Below are 15,164 nucleotides of genomic sequence, written 5' to 3' on the forward strand. Positions count from 1 at the left end.
CCAGTCCATATGTTCCACCAAGAGCTCAAGAATTTCTTGACATGGAGAACTCAATTCAACACAAGTAGTAGACGAGAGGTTCAAACTTAAGGTCTTCAAAATTGGTGGACTCAGAATCTGTAGACGTAGATTTATATTTATGCCTTAAAGCGCCTATTCTATGCAAAGAAACATGTAGGAACTCCTTGTATTCTCTTGGAGTCATGGCTGAAGTGAAGGCTATTGTAATATACTACACTTTGCTATAGTTGCATATAGTTTGTTGTAATAAACGTTTGGAACAAAGGTCATAATATACTGGTGCATTCAACATTTCAAATCATGAATTACAAACGCTACACTTTAAATTTTTTTTGAAAGAAACAAAATTTAATTATCCTATTTACCTATAACAGAGTTATGGATTACTTATCAAAAGCTATTCCATTCTTCATCCTTTAAAGCTTTGTTTCCTTCTCCTTCTCCTTAGGAGTTGCTTTAGCAGCTGCCCCTTCTGCCTGGTTCTGTTCAGCAGGCTTTGGTTCAATTAAATTGTCACCCTTAATTGGGATATTGACAATGTTCTCAGTGTCTGGCTTGACCTTTGGAATAGTAATAACCACGGTACTTTCTTCCCAGGCAGCAGTGATGGCATCACTCTTAACTGGCTTGTCGAATCTAACACTGCTGTGGAAATTGTTGGTGTAGGAAGATTTAACGCCGTCTTTCTCTTCTTCCTTCTTCTCTTCACCCGAAAGGGTCAATTCATTTTCAGCCTTAAGGAAGTCAACCTTTATGTTCTTGTTCTTCAAATCATCAACCTTGAATGTCACGACGTACTTGTCTGATTCTTCCTTAGAAACCACATCGTTGTCAAAACCAGCAAATAATCTTCCATTTTGGAAATGAGCAAGGAAATCGTTGTCGTACTCTCTTCTAGTTACTTGGCTATTAGCGCCTTGTGGCTCTGGGTAGGCGCTGTCAATCAAGAACCTTGGGGAGTAGTAGCCTCTTGGGAACCTAGATTCGTATCTTCTAGGTCTGGAGAAGAAGCTAGAGCCAAAAAAGTTGTCGAAGTCTGAGTCAAAGATATTGCGTCCAAACATTTTAATTATAAGATTGTAGTGATTATTGTTATTGTTGAGATGAAGAGAATTACATCCAGATTCTGGGAAGTATCCAACTCCTTATATACTTTGGTGTTGCTATACTCAACCCCCTAAACGGCTGCAAAAAAAGTCACATACGAGCACTTTGTAGAATGTGCCGGAATTTTCTAAGAAGTTCGAAATGTGACCAACTACAAGGGATACGACTCCCCTCAATCACACCACAACAACTAATTACAAAGCAAAGGTAATCATGTTGTAATATCAACGTACACGTTCATAACAGAAAGGGATAGGTAAACTATTCTAGAAAACTCTTGAATTTAACTAAACCTATTAACCTAATTATGTATGTATGTAGCATCAATCTTGGCTAGACTTGGACCCAAGTTAAGTTTCAATTTTCTCCTGTATGCTGTCTGATTCTGAGTCTGGACCGGATTACCTTCAAAGTATACGGTATCCAACTCGGGCAACTTGCCTAGCTCCTTTGCAATTTCATCGAAACTGGAGATTTGGTTGTAAGAGCACCAGAAGTCAGTCAATTTGGAGAGGTGAGACAAATTCTCCAATTTTGTTAATTTGTTCGACGTCACGTCTAGAACCAGAAGTTTTGTATTGTGCTCAAGATTCTCAATCTTTTCAATACCATTATGGGATAAGTACAATTCTTCTAAATTCACAAGATTGTCTAAACCCTCGATCTTAACAATCCTATTAGATTGGATAGAAAGTACTCGTAAATTGACCAAACTGCTTAAATTCTGAAATTTATGAATTTTGTTCTTACCAAGCCATAATTGCTCAAGATTCACCAATGCATCAAGATTCTCAATTTGTTCTATCTTATTTCCACCCAATTCCAAGTTCTTCAACTTCGTCAAAGTCTCCAAGTTCTTGATTTCCTTAATCTTATTTTGAACAAAATAGAGATTCTCTAGCTTGGTCAACGTCTCTATGTTCTTGATGTTCTTTATCTTATTAAAGGAGAAGTCAAGGTTTTTCAAGTTCACTAAATGCTTAATACTGCTTGATATGTGATTGATTCTGTTATCGTAGAAATCCAACTCTTCCATAGTTTCAGCAGGCAAACTCTTGATTTCTGTTATAGAAGGAAGCAAGTTCTGTCTCAAACATAATGACTCAAGCTTCTGGAATCTTTCCAAATGAAGGTCTTCCAACGATCCGATTTTCAAATGGATAAGATCTATGTAATCAATATCAGGATCCAAGCCCGTTGTTAAGTCCTGGTCAGCCTCAATTTCCTCAGGATGCTCATCTGGTAATACTGTTCCTGGATACTCTACTGGGAGTGGCTCATTATCTGAATCATGCTCTTCATCTTCTTCTTCATCCTCAGTGTGTGACAAGACATGTTCTTCTGAAACTGCCAATTCCTGCAATTGCTCATCGACAGCGCTGGTCAGCAGCTCCTTCTCAATTGCTTCTTTAGACATAATATACTATACTCTGGTACGATTATTACTGACCATAATAGAAATTGTTTGCTTATTAAATGATGCACTTTATAATTCATAGTATGAGTTTTCGTACCGAGGGCAAATCACGTGAACACTCAGGTGACACAACGAGACGGTCCCACCAATAAGATGATTGCATATATAAGACAACCGGAACTTTTGGGTTCAACTACAACCAAGCTAGCTTACAGCTACATGATAGGGGACTTGGAAGACATTATGCCAACTAGATTGGTTGATCTAATATCCGCCACATTTGCTTTTCATAAAGTGTTCATTCGAATGTTTGTCAATTCAAGAAGAAGCTATAGCAAAGTAAAAGGTGTATATACAAAGGAACCGTTACAACAGTAAAATAAATTATAAATATGCATTTAAACGCTTCGATGGTTGATAGTTTAATCCACCGTGACCGTAGTTATGCTGTCCTATTATAATTTTTGCTCTTCTTCGAAGATGTAATCGATGGCTTCACCAACAGTCTTGATTTCATCGGAAATCTTGTCTGGGATTTCCAAGTCAAATTCTTCCTCTAAAGCAACCAAGGCTTCAACAGTGTCTAAGGAGTCTAATCCCAAGTCCTTTTGGAAAGAAGCTTCCAAGGAGAGCTTGGATTCTTGTAAAGCTGCAACGGTCTTCAAGGCTTCGAAAGCACGAGTGGTGACTTCCTCCTTGCTGATTGGAGCAACGGCGTAGAAACGGACTGGCTTCACAAATGTGGAAGCCAATGGGGCTCTGGCAACTTGAACACGGGCAGAACGAACAGCTAATCTAAACATCTTACTATGAACTGGATTGATCTACTACTGATGATGTAACAATCCTCAACTATTACATTTCAAATACTCAACTTAAGAAAGGAATGGAAAAAAATTGACGTCGTGGATTACGTAATCGATTACCAGAAGGCAAAAATGGTTCCTTTTTGAATTGCAGTGTACTGTATGGCGCGAAATAATATTTGCACCCATTGATAGAACATTATACTATGGTTTACTGAGTTGATATATTTTATTGTTCTCATAAGATACGTAACATAACATAACTAAACATAACCGTGTGTATAAGAATAAAAAACAACAGTCTATCTGTATATTGTATAAATCTAATCGTTTCTGCCAGGTGCATGCCTAGTTCCTGGATAAACCTCTCCAGTTCAAAGCAGTACGCTTCTTGTGGCTAGAGCTCAAACTGAACGAAGAGCCGTCAACAGTAGAACCCTTGTCTGAGAAACCAGAAAGTTGGCTTGAAGCGGTGGAAGTTCTACTACTTGTTCTACCCAATTTAGATCCAGTCAAAGACGTAGCACTGGAAAGATTGGAGAGCGAACGCTTGTCACCATTTGAGTTACTGGCAAAAGGCGGAACTTGATGAGTGATTGTGTGATTGTAGATGGAATGGTCGTAGTCGGTCGAAATCTTCAATGCTTCGATATCTTCTTTGAAGTTCTTCTTGTAAAGCTCAACCAACGCATCATGGGCATTCTTCATTGAAAGTGGAATCAATTTACCATGAAGATGTAAACAACGGTTCAAAATCAATGTCAAATCATTGAATGCATTTCTTAACAATCTTACTTGGGCTGCGTACTCTTCCTTACCATCATACTTAGGATCAGTGAAGAATGTACGATATTGACCCACACCTCCATTGACAGGAGAATCGACGGTACCAGCAAGCTGTCTCGACAAATCATTGAACAAAGTTCCGAAGTTGACCTTATCCTTAAATGCCATATTAATCATACTTTCTAACTGGACTAAGTCGTTGTTCTTGTTCACGATTGTTCTAATACCATTTTCCAATGGAGATAATTTCACCACCTTAGTTTCTCTAATGTCACTTCTATTCATCAAGGTTGGGAAAGAGAGAACAGTCTCATAAGTAGTTTCCTCAGTCCACAAATCAAAGATGGATGTAGCACCTGGAATCTTTCTCATGGTGGTGAAAAATCTCAAATCCTTGTTTCTGGCGTATTGTCTGACACCAATAGAAGTATTGAACAACTTGTCAGAAATCTCACTGACCGGTTCCACTGTGCTAACATGAAGGTATCTACCGGTTTGAAGCTTATCTTTGAACGTCTGAGCTTCTACATCATCGGAAATGATTCTTGCACCAGGATACAATCTCAACAATCTCTCGTGAATAGATGTGATATGCTCAAATGGCAAACCCTCGTAGATTTGCTCCTTACCTCTGATATTGGTGGGGAAACCAGCTCCAATAAATGCTACCCTGAAGAATGAGGGACTGAGCTTATCTGAAGATTCCAAATCAAGGTACAATTTGGCCAATTTGTTGTGAACGTAAGCGAAACTCTTCAAATCATAAGTATGCTGGTTATAGGAATCTAACAACTCATTGTACGTGTCGGTGGCTCTCTCAAGACTGTTGCCCTTAACATAATTATTGGCGATCATCTTATAAAGAGTTTCCTTTCTTTCAAATGAAGATTGCTCTGGGAACTTCGGTCTGAAACTGGCTGGTACAATTGTATGGTGATCCCAAGAGTATGTTGAGGCAAGCAATTCTAAACTCAAAGCAGCTTGAATATAGTCCTTCTTGGCTATATTTTCTTCATACATTCCGTTAATGAACGAGTGGAATAACTCAGGTTTATTCGCATTCTTTAAGTAAGCCTTAATATTCAACTTGTGGAAAGTTCTGTCATCGTCAAATTCTGGACCAACCGGAACACTGTTCAAGTCGTTCAAGACTGTCAAGAAGCCAGACAAACTTTCAATGAAACTGTAGACGACACCAAATGCAATATCTTCACGATCTAACCTTATAGTAAGCTTCATTCTTTCAATAAAACCTTCCTGCTCCGCAATACTTGGCTTGTAAGCATTTCTGTAATAGATCTCGTGTAATCCCACAAGACATTCTCTTTCAACATCCACAATTGTGTCACTAACAATAAACTCAGCGACAATGATAGACCACAACATCTTGACACTTACGGACTGGCAGTTCACATTCTTCTGTAAAGCAAATAACATCAAGTCTTGTAAGATACCGTAGTCATTGTTTATGAATTCTACTTGGTAACCTCCGAATTTGCTTAAGTTGAATCTAATTATATCTTCCGGGGTTGCGTCCCAAGCAAGTGCGTCCCATGCTTCATTGACTAAGTATGCAATTCTATCACGCATTGTACCTGTAATTTGATAACATGCTTTCTTTGGTACTTCTGACAAATGCTCGATAGACACCGGTGCTAAGCCTGACAATCTCAAGAGGGTCTTCAAGTAGTTACCCCAGATGGATCTATCAAACAAATTAGACTCTTCAACTGGAGGAATATAGTGTTTAATTAACAATGGTCTTACCAATTCTAATGCCGACAAACAACCTTCTGCTATCATACCATATAAAGATAACCACTTGTCCTCTGGGAAGTACTTACCCTGGCGCATAAGTTTGACACCAGAAATAAGGGTGAGAATGTCTTCATTCTGGAAGTCACTTGTTAAATATTTCTGAGGGTCAAAGAAATCACCTGGAATCTCAGTATTCAAGATCTTGCTGAAACCTTCGTTGCCTGAAGCTTCTTTACCAATGTTGACAATGAAGCAGAATATAGTTGCAAGCTCGACCAATACTTCCACTAAAACTTCATCATTAACAATGGGATCAATTGAAATCTCCTTAAATGGATGTTCTGTTTGGAAAGGACGAGTGAAAGTTCTTTTAGGTTTGAAGTAATCGTTTCCTCTAGTATACTTGTTGTATCTGATAAAAGTTCTAGCAATGGCTGGAAGGAGCTTTGCAATGGAGTAGCACAAGCCTAAATCCTCTCCATGACCTTCAATGAAAACAACTCTCCATAACAAAGAACAAGCAGCATTCAATATGCTACATGCCAATCTGGTGGCATCAATGTCAGTAGGACCCAATAAGATCTCCATCGACCAAATAATAGATTTGGTTAAAAGAACAGAACGAGTCTCTCTGCTCTCAACCAAAGTGCTGACGAAAAGACGATGAATAAGCAATAACTTGCTAATTATAATCTTGTTATCTTTGGCGGAGACAACTGGTCTCTTAGAAGCATATGAATCTTCATTTAAACCTAAGCCTCTGATACCAATAGAATCAACAAAATTGATAAGGAATTTCAAGATAATTGATTCATCTAAGTGAGCTCTAAATGATAACACGTAATCAATAATATCCATAAGGAGAACTTGGTCATTAATTAAGGCGCTTGATTGGATAGAGAGGAACAATGAAGCTGCTTTGAACAACGAATTCAAGGCCATAACGTACGCATCAACATCCGAACTTGCATCCACTGCATTAATTGACAATTTCATTATAATAGAGACAACTCTGCATAGAGATCTGGAAACAGCGGTCCAATTTGATTCAGCTCTGGCAAAGATTTCAGCAACCTTGTTCAACAAGAAGACTCCAATTGGAGGCAATCCCGTGTACCTGGCAAGGAATGAGTCAATCAAATATAAGTATTGGTCCTGCTTTCCAAATATGGTATCCAACAAGTGAACAATTGCCTTAAATGAGTTATCAAGAAGCATATCAACACTTCCCGTTAATGGCTGTTGGCTAGCCACATCAACAATGGCATATAAAGAACTTAAAAGTTCTGGGAAGTATTTTACAACTTGGGCAAGCTCTAATTTGCAAAAAGCCACTAACGAATTAGACAAGTCATCAAGACCCTGAGTACCGCTTTTAAAGAATCTCTCAAACTGGAAGATGTTGTCAATAGCAAGATCCGAGTTGTAGATTTTTCCCACATATTCTGTGCTGACTTCAACTTGTGCCATGGGCAACTTGTGAGTTGTAGAGGTGATTTCAATGCTGTGGGTCTTCTTCTTGTTAAACTCTACCAATCTATTACCCGATTTATAAAGCAATTTTCCTTCACCAGCTAAAACACCATTAACATAAAGAGAGAGCACAATGTAGTCCTCCTTAGGAAGCTTTTTAGCAGAGTTCTTCAAAGAAATACCGTTGACCTTGATAATTTCACCAATAGACTCATCTGGAAAGACAGAAATGAATTGCCATGAGCGCTTTTCTTGTTGGTTAGAAGCTTTAGCAAAGGTAATCAAATCGTTATTAGGAGTAGTGACCTCAAAGGTCAACAAGTCATCTTTGTTGATACTGTTAAGCAAGCTGACTTTTCCCATAGATAAATAGATTCTTTCGTAGTTCTCTGCTAATGGGTCAAAAAATATTGGCTTGATTCTGGAAATTGGTGCAGAAGTACCAACTGAGTTGATATTATTACCAGAGAATTGGTGCTTAAATTCCTTAACTGTAATTACCAATTTCTCGGCTCTCGGGTTCACGGCAATACCGTGACTGGAGCCTGAGATGATTCTGTCAACAACTTCACCCCAACCATTGTTAGTTCCTTCGTCGATGGTACTCTTGACGCTTTTCTTGTTGTTCACATATGATCCAAATAACTTAATAGAAAAGTGATGAGATTCACCAGACTCCAAAGAGCCATGGTTCTTTGAGAAGATTCTAGTAATATCGGTGACACCTGCCGCGACACCCTTCTTGACTCTTCTTACTTGAGCAACATGGGTTGAGCCCTTGATATTCAAGTCAACCTCCTCTGTAAGAACAGCGACTAAGTAGACTCTGTTGTTCTCAATCTCACTAGAAGGTATATTTCTAAATAAAGCAGCACTAATCTTCTCTACATGGACCAATTCGTCCACAGAGTTCGTATGAACTGCGAACGCTTCTGTCAATCTCTTGCGGTTGTTACGAATGTACAAGTACGCAGTCATACCAGCAAAGCCAGGCGGCTGGTAAGCAGAAGATCCTGATACAGATTTGAAGTCCACCAAAATATGCGAAGGAGGCTCGTGGAACAATTTCTTGTTGGTTGGGGCCTCGAGGGAATATTCATCTTGGTGGTTGTGGGCATTGACAGGGAAATTTGATGCTAAAGCACATAAGACTTGGTTGAGGGCAATTCTAGAGGGTGTAGCATTGTCTTTGGAGACTAATTCACCAGTGATAGTGTCTCTAGATAATATAGCCTTGTAACCAGAGGTATCAGTGTTTTCGTTATCCAAATCGTAAGAATAAGGGTTCAATCTGGCAGCCTTAGAAGCTAATTTCTTAGGGATTTTGTCCAATAAGAAGGTAGCCGTTTCTCTGGCAACCTGGGTCTCATTCTTGGTCAAGAGGTTATTCACAAGCTTGATACGAGTCTCATTCAAGCTGAAGTAAATGTTGGATAATTTGTTGAATAAACGAAACTCACCTATGGAGTACAAGGCAAAGATATGAGAAGTCAACAACTCAAGAGCATGCTTGATCTCACCAAGCAAGTCTCCACCCTCGATGAAGTTGTCAACGGGAATGGGGGGCACTGTAGCTCTGTAAAACGCGTTAGGGTTAGGGCTACCATCGACAGCGCTTCTATGGGCATTCTCAGTATCTTGAATAGATGGAAATACATGCAGATCGTTGTCGATGTTGAAACCTTTCTTGAGGGATCTGTCCGTCAAAGGTATTTCCTCTGCGATGGCAACGTATTTCAAGGGGAAAACAACCACGTTAATGTTCAAATCGGGCAACTGGTCCAAATTGACAGACGTGATAGTGAAGTCGTTTGGAAATGGCTTCGAGCACACGTATCCTCTGGCCCACTTCTTGTTCTTGACTTCAAAGATGTAGACCTCATCTCCAGGATACAAGTTGCGGAGATTTTCATTGTTTAGGTTTGGGTTCTTCTCGTAGGGAAGAAATGGCTTAATGATCTTGCCTCGGATGAAGTTCTTGGTAGGTTCCCACGACATGCTGGGTACTTAGCTAGACTGTAGTAGCGAAAAAAGAGTAACGACAAAGATAAAGACAAAACTGTTCAACGTCTTTTCAAACCTGTTGACTATTTTGAAATCCTGATTTCCTCCGGATCACGAATATGCACAGTAGCGCTAAAACAGGTATCAACAAGCCCTGACACGCCAATAAACACAGTAACCAGTGTGGCCAGATTTCTCTAAAAACAAGTTGGAATTCTATTCCTAGAGATAGTGAAATTTTTAGACGAAAAACTCACGTGTCAGGAGAATATATTCCCGATTTGGCAGTTGTGCAAGGGCCCGACGCCTCGTATTCTGAGGTTGTGTGTAGAGATGATGGTGTTGCATAGGCTGCTTGTGAGCATCGGTTGAGTAGTAAGTACTGAGTACTCAGTACTGAGAGAGAGGAGTGAGAGGAGTGAGAAAAGGAGTAGAGACGTGACTGGGTAATGATGGGTATTTGGAGTGGGGAGAAAATCGAATGGTTTAGAGTTTCATGGAAGTTGAACCACGAGCTATCTGAATGGGTCCGACTAGGAGTTCTGTGGAAAAAACCATTCTTTGAAGACAATGATGGGCGTTTGTTGCCTCTTTGTTTGCATTTACAATACTGTGGTGGTAGCAGTGTTTTGCAGGCGGAGAGTCGCTAGTTTTAGTTTGACTGGTACATATGCACGCAGGAAAACTGCACGCCTCGAAATACCCCATACGGGCAAGGGAGCCAAATCATGACACCAAGGGAGAAAGACAGGGGAGAAACTAGTTGAGCATTCACTTTGATGCTTTATATGTGGTGGAGTGGTCATATTCGTATTTCTGTGAACTTGGTTGCTTGTAATCGTTGCAGGGGACTGAAAATGAACTTCTTGTCAAAGGAGCCGCGGGACATGAAGGTTATGAAAGTGGTGCAATTTTTCGGTTTAGCTGCAAAATCCAAAAAAAAATAATAGACTGTCAAACATTTTGACATCCATCATCTTTCATTTCTCGATGCTACTTTCTACAGTAAGTTAAGCAAATTTTTTTCACAATATCAATGAAATTAAACTTATATATATATAAATACATACATAGAATTCTTGTGTGAAACCGCAATCTAAAGAAAATAGAATAAAATGAACGCCAAACCAAATTTTGTTAAATACAAAAATAGCAATTTTCTTAAGCAAGAAATGATGCCCATTTATGGGCAACGTCTTTAATGTTTCTCATGTTATATTCTCTGCCCCCATCCCAAATTATTCTGTCCATCTCTGTTCTTCCAGAATCAAAGTCCAAGGTATCCAACGCAGGAATACGTGTACCCTTTATGACTCTGTAGCCAACGTAGAGGACAGCGAAGACTATCACTGTACCATAACTGGAGAAAAAGAACATAGTATCCCATTCGCCTTTAAGGAAGACAACAAATCCCATTCCCAATATAATGAATCCCGAGCCAATAAGGCCAAGGATAGCACTGTACGGTTGAAATGGAGACTTGTAAGGGAAGTTCTTGTCATCACGACTTATAATATCAGGACGTCTACGTAAACCGTAATAAAACCGAATGTATGATAGGCACATCGCAAACCAGACTATAATTCCTGATGATGCAATGATACTCGTCAAATTTTGAAACACAACGGTAGCACTCTCGGAAACACAAATAAAAGAAAGGAGACCAAAGCTAGCTGCGAAGAGCACGGCATTATAGGGAATACCATAACGATTGCAATATGTCAAGGCCTTAGGAGCCTTTCTTTGTAATGCCAAAGAGTAGACGGTTCTAGAACTGACATATAGTTGAGCATTACCACAACTGACTGCAAAGAAAACTAGAAACCCATTTACCACAGAACTGAACTTGCACATTGCTGCACTTTGGATAGCGACAATCCAAGGACTTTGGGCACCACTACCAAATCCAGCAAACACAATTGATTCACTGTTGCAATTAACACCTCCAGCATATTTTATAGCATAATTCGTGCTGAATTCATTGGACGCGACACCTGTATTACCCAGATAGTATCTTAATAACCTTGGATCTCCAGCATACACATTCAATGAGACAACAAATGCAGATAAACAGTAAAATATCAAGATTCTCCAAAAGACTCTTTTTGTGGCGGAAGGAAGTGCCTTTCTGGGATTTTGGGCTTCGCATGCAGCTATACAGACAATTTCTGTACCACTATACGCATATGATACAATCATTAAGGCTACCAAAAGTGACAAAAATCTTCCTTTATCCCCTCCTATTCCAGCGTGAGTTGAGCTTGTGCCATCGTCATGCAAGTTGAATGTAGGTCGGAACAATCCAAAAATTAAATTGTGATCTGTAACTGACTGCAGCAGCTGCCAGTATTTGAAACCGATTACTTCAGATCCAAAAGCGCCTCTATTCATGGCAATCATCACAACAATCATAATCAATACGCAGACCAATTTGATGAAACTGGAAATGTATTCAATTTCGCCGAAGACCCGCACGTCAATCATATTACTGAGTAAGACCAAAGCTAGAAACAAGGTCACAAATCCAGCAGTTGAACCTCTGTTTTCTGGAATATCTAGTTGAGGATAGTACGCCAATATTATGACACTCGCGACAACCTCACCAGCAAGCCCAAAGGCAAAACTAATGAAGTAGAGCCAACCAACGCAGAAGCCAAAGGCATCATCAACAAATCTGGAACTTAACCCAGAAACACCATCCACCACTGAGACAAATGTGACCATCTCACAGAACGAAACAATAGTTGCCAATACAATTACACCACAAATTACGAATGCTAATAACGTTCCCAAACCGCCTGCAATTGTGAGAGCTTTACCCGAATTCAAGAACAATCCTACTCCAAGAGTTCCACCAAAGGATATCATTTGGAGATGTCGTATTTTGAGCTTTCTTTGGAGATATTGTGGTTTCTGCTCACTGCTAGATGAAGAAGGGCTAGCGTTATCATAGTTTAGCTCGCTAATCTCACTTTTTGAAGGGCTATTGTGTCGTTTCCACTCCATGTTAAACCACTGCTTTCCTTTGCCATTTCTAGTTCTTCTTTCGTCTTCAAAGTGGTTGCCAGCGTAGAATCTATGAGCAAGTTCTGGAGTTTCAACTACTTCTAGTACACTATTTCCTGCTTCTTGATTGGGAGCCAATCTCTTCAACTTTGCGTAGATGCGTTCGTTAAGCTCCGTTTGTTTAACGTATCTGTTGAAATCGTCTAGTTTCGATAAATGAAAAATGGAACTTCCGTGAGAGTCTGTTCTTAGTAGTTGCAACGGGATTGCATTTTTATCTTTCATGTTTTGCACCGTTTCTTTTACCTGGTTCTCTTTTTCTTTTGCTTTTTCAAGCATTTCGTAAGTCCTTAAGAATTTAAATCTTTCCAGGGTTTCATGGTTAGGGCCGGTTGGTGAAGTCACCATCTCCTTTATAATGGAAGAATGTAAAGAGTATTCATCGGTGTAATCGGCTACTGACTCTGAGTGGGTATCCCTCGGTATTCCTCCTTCAGAGAGGTCATATTCGTTACTATAGCTTTCGTTTGCAAACGACTTTCTGTGGAACATATGCCGTAACTTTCCAATGGAACTGGAACCACTGTCCTCGTCTATTCTTGATTCCGAGAGGTCTTCTTCCACATATGCCACATTCGATATATCCGCTTTGTCTTTGGTGTGGATGACGGCGGGAAAGAGTCGGTTGTTCACGACTGAAGTCTGGACACTAGACGCCGCATCTGATACTGAGTTTTCTTCAGCATGTGGGTCCATGGCTGATTTGACAAATTGTGTCTACTTTTTTTCGATATGTCAGGAAAGACCTGTTAAGGCTGACAAATGGTTCTTAAACCTCTTTCTTGATCTTTTCGTGTGAACTTTTGTTGTCGAGAAGTTGTCACTAGCAAAACATGCGATTCTGTGTGTTATAAGGAGAAATACGAGTGGTAAATATACTAATTTATAATAACCCTATTAGTGTAGATTCTAGATTAGAAAATACTTTAAATGCAATGGTTAGTTACTACTAGATAATAACACCCGTGCCTCCATATACTTTGGTAGGAAGAGAAAATAAGAGAAGGTCACAAGCCAAGAGCTGGATGACTGGTTTAAAGTATTTTAGGAACAGGAACGAAGTCGTGTGTCAGTGGATAGCACACAAGTTAGACTTTTGCCCATTAAGTTAGCGTTAAGTTAGGTAAGAGTTGCCGGAGTCAAGAATGACATGGAGAGAGTTTTGGCTGTGAAATATGTGATAGTGGTATGTTTACATGGAAGTACTGTACAGGGAACTGTGTGGTCATTTGTACCAAATAGGAAGAGTAGTTGCGCTATAAGCTGTTAAACCCCTCGCCGTGTTCCCCTATGAAAGACTAACGCTAGCAAAACGGCCCGTGATAGAGAGATAGGTAAAAGGAGATTAAACCCCTTGACAAGATATGTATACAGTATTGTTCACATGAATGTCGCTCCCTTCTCAATAAAATTCCCTTACCATAATGTTAATATTTTAGCCACTGTAGATAGTAAATATTTAGGTTTGGTATCAATTAAACTATCCAATAGGTGCGACATTGAATGGGACTGAACCTGTGAATAGCACCATTCAATTGTTACAGATATCCGATTTTTGTTATTTTTGCTTTAGCTAGATAGACTTCGTGATATCAGATTATACCAACCTGTTTTGCGGACACACAAAGAGCAATACTGCTTGTCTTAGCTCAAACCCATCATAACTGAATCTTACTCAATGTCGCGCCCATTGATCAATTGATTTACTACAGAAGGGTCATTTTTGGTTGACATGGGAGTCTCAATATTATGGATATGAAGTGGCCATTTTCTTGAGAGATGTGCGATCTTGAGAGATGTGCGACATTCATCTGAATAATACTGTACAAGAAAAATTGGAGACTAAGCGTAAAACTAAATGTCATCTGTTTTAGCATAGCCTATTGAGAAAAGTACGAAGCATGATTACTGCTATTCTCCTTACTACACATGAAGTGTCAACTAAAATTTGACTAGTTACTCCACAATAATTCTAAGATACAAATAATAATTAGAAATATGCTTGGGCGTATAATATCGAAAAGATAATAATCCCCAGATCCTGTCTCCAAACGAACTTTTAAACACATACTATGACCACACAGTACTAGCTTAAAAGTTTGCGTCAGAAGCCTAGGAAGTGCAATGGCAGCGACACTGTGCAGTTGGGTGTGAGCAAGCCCATCAAGCCCATCTGCTGGTAGTCCAAAAATAAAGGTAACAATTTGTAAAGTCATCAATGATGACGTTTCAGCTGTTACACTGAAAAGAACAGATACTACACTTGATCTAAGCCAGAAGGCAAAGAGATTTGGTCGCAGAATAAGGGAGACCAGGGGACGGTGTAGTATTTATACTACTTGCCAAAAGCCGGGTAACCCCCACTCTTCCTCATGCTGCTCCCCACTAAAACTATTTTTTCCGCCCTCATCACATAATGAAGAAAAAATCCTGGTCAGAAATGACTAAATCCGGGTAACCTGCGGCTTGCCACTCTTTTTCTCCCCAGCCAGCTTCTAGAGCGTTCCAATTTAATCTTCTCTTTTCCATACAACTCTTCTGTGAAAAAACTCATCGTGGTTTCTTCCTCGTGACGCGTATCATATGCATGAAACTCTGTATCTGGTAATTCTGATGAGCCGCACATCTCATCTCTGTAGCGACATACTTTTGTCCCACAGTATGTAAGATTATCAGCGGTTGAAAAATTTTTGATATAAAGTATGGAGAAAACCACATTATAGAGA

General features: G+C 39.6%; 6 protein-coding genes across 6 annotated transcripts; all 6 read right to left on the minus strand. All coding sequences in view use genetic code 12, as the record gives it.

The window, feature by feature from the left end:
• Positions 1-312: 312 nt before the first annotated feature.
• HSP21 (Hsp21p) lies at positions 313-1,134 on the minus strand. The gene has a single exon (XM_064919391.1). The coding sequence runs from the start codon at positions 1,083-1,085 to the stop codon at positions 438-440; it is 648 nt and encodes a 215-aa protein (XP_064775724.1). The 5' UTR covers positions 1,086-1,134; the 3' UTR covers positions 313-437.
• A 23-nt stretch (positions 1,135-1,157) lies between these two features.
• On the minus strand, positions 1,158-2,576 carry SDS22 (type 1 protein phosphatase-activating protein). The gene has a single exon (XM_064919083.1). The coding sequence runs from the start codon at positions 2,543-2,545 to the stop codon at positions 1,430-1,432; it is 1,116 nt and encodes a 371-aa protein (XP_064775725.1). The 5' UTR covers positions 2,546-2,576; the 3' UTR covers positions 1,158-1,429.
• On the minus strand, positions 2,577-3,563 carry ACP12 (acyl carrier protein). The gene has a single exon (XM_064916493.1). The coding sequence runs from the start codon at positions 3,346-3,348 to the stop codon at positions 3,001-3,003; it is 348 nt and encodes a 115-aa protein (XP_064775726.1). The 5' UTR covers positions 3,349-3,563; the 3' UTR covers positions 2,577-3,000.
• On the minus strand, positions 3,564-9,782 carry RJT20DRAFT_125473 (dedicator of cytokinesis protein 4 CRK binding protein). Its single transcript, XM_064916494.1, has one exon. It carries the CDS (start codon positions 9,364-9,366, stop codon positions 3,700-3,702), a length of 5,667 nt encoding a protein of 1,888 aa, XP_064775727.1. The 5' UTR covers positions 9,367-9,782; the 3' UTR covers positions 3,564-3,699.
• A 653-nt stretch (positions 9,783-10,435) lies between these two features.
• Positions 10,436-13,329, minus strand: SSY1 (Ssy1p). The gene has a single exon (XM_064916495.1). The coding sequence runs from the start codon at positions 13,132-13,134 to the stop codon at positions 10,534-10,536; it is 2,601 nt and encodes an 866-aa protein (XP_064775728.1). The 5' UTR covers positions 13,135-13,329; the 3' UTR covers positions 10,436-10,533.
• A 907-nt stretch (positions 13,330-14,236) lies between these two features.
• On the minus strand, positions 14,237-14,716 carry RJT20DRAFT_125476 (uncharacterized protein; the record flags this gene model as incomplete). The annotated part of the gene is made up of 1 exon (XM_064916496.1): positions 14,237-14,716. A coding segment is annotated over exon 1 (260 nt), but the record flags the coding sequence as incomplete, so codon positions are not given.
• Between the last annotated feature and the right edge of the window lie 448 nt (positions 14,717-15,164).

Source organism: Scheffersomyces xylosifermentans, assembly GCF_036884685.1.
Source record: "Scheffersomyces xylosifermentans strain CBS 12540 chromosome Unknown RJT20scaffold_2, whole genome shotgun sequence".
In the NCBI taxonomy this organism is placed as follows: Eukaryota; Fungi; Ascomycota; class Pichiomycetes; order Serinales; family Debaryomycetaceae; genus Scheffersomyces; species Scheffersomyces xylosifermentans.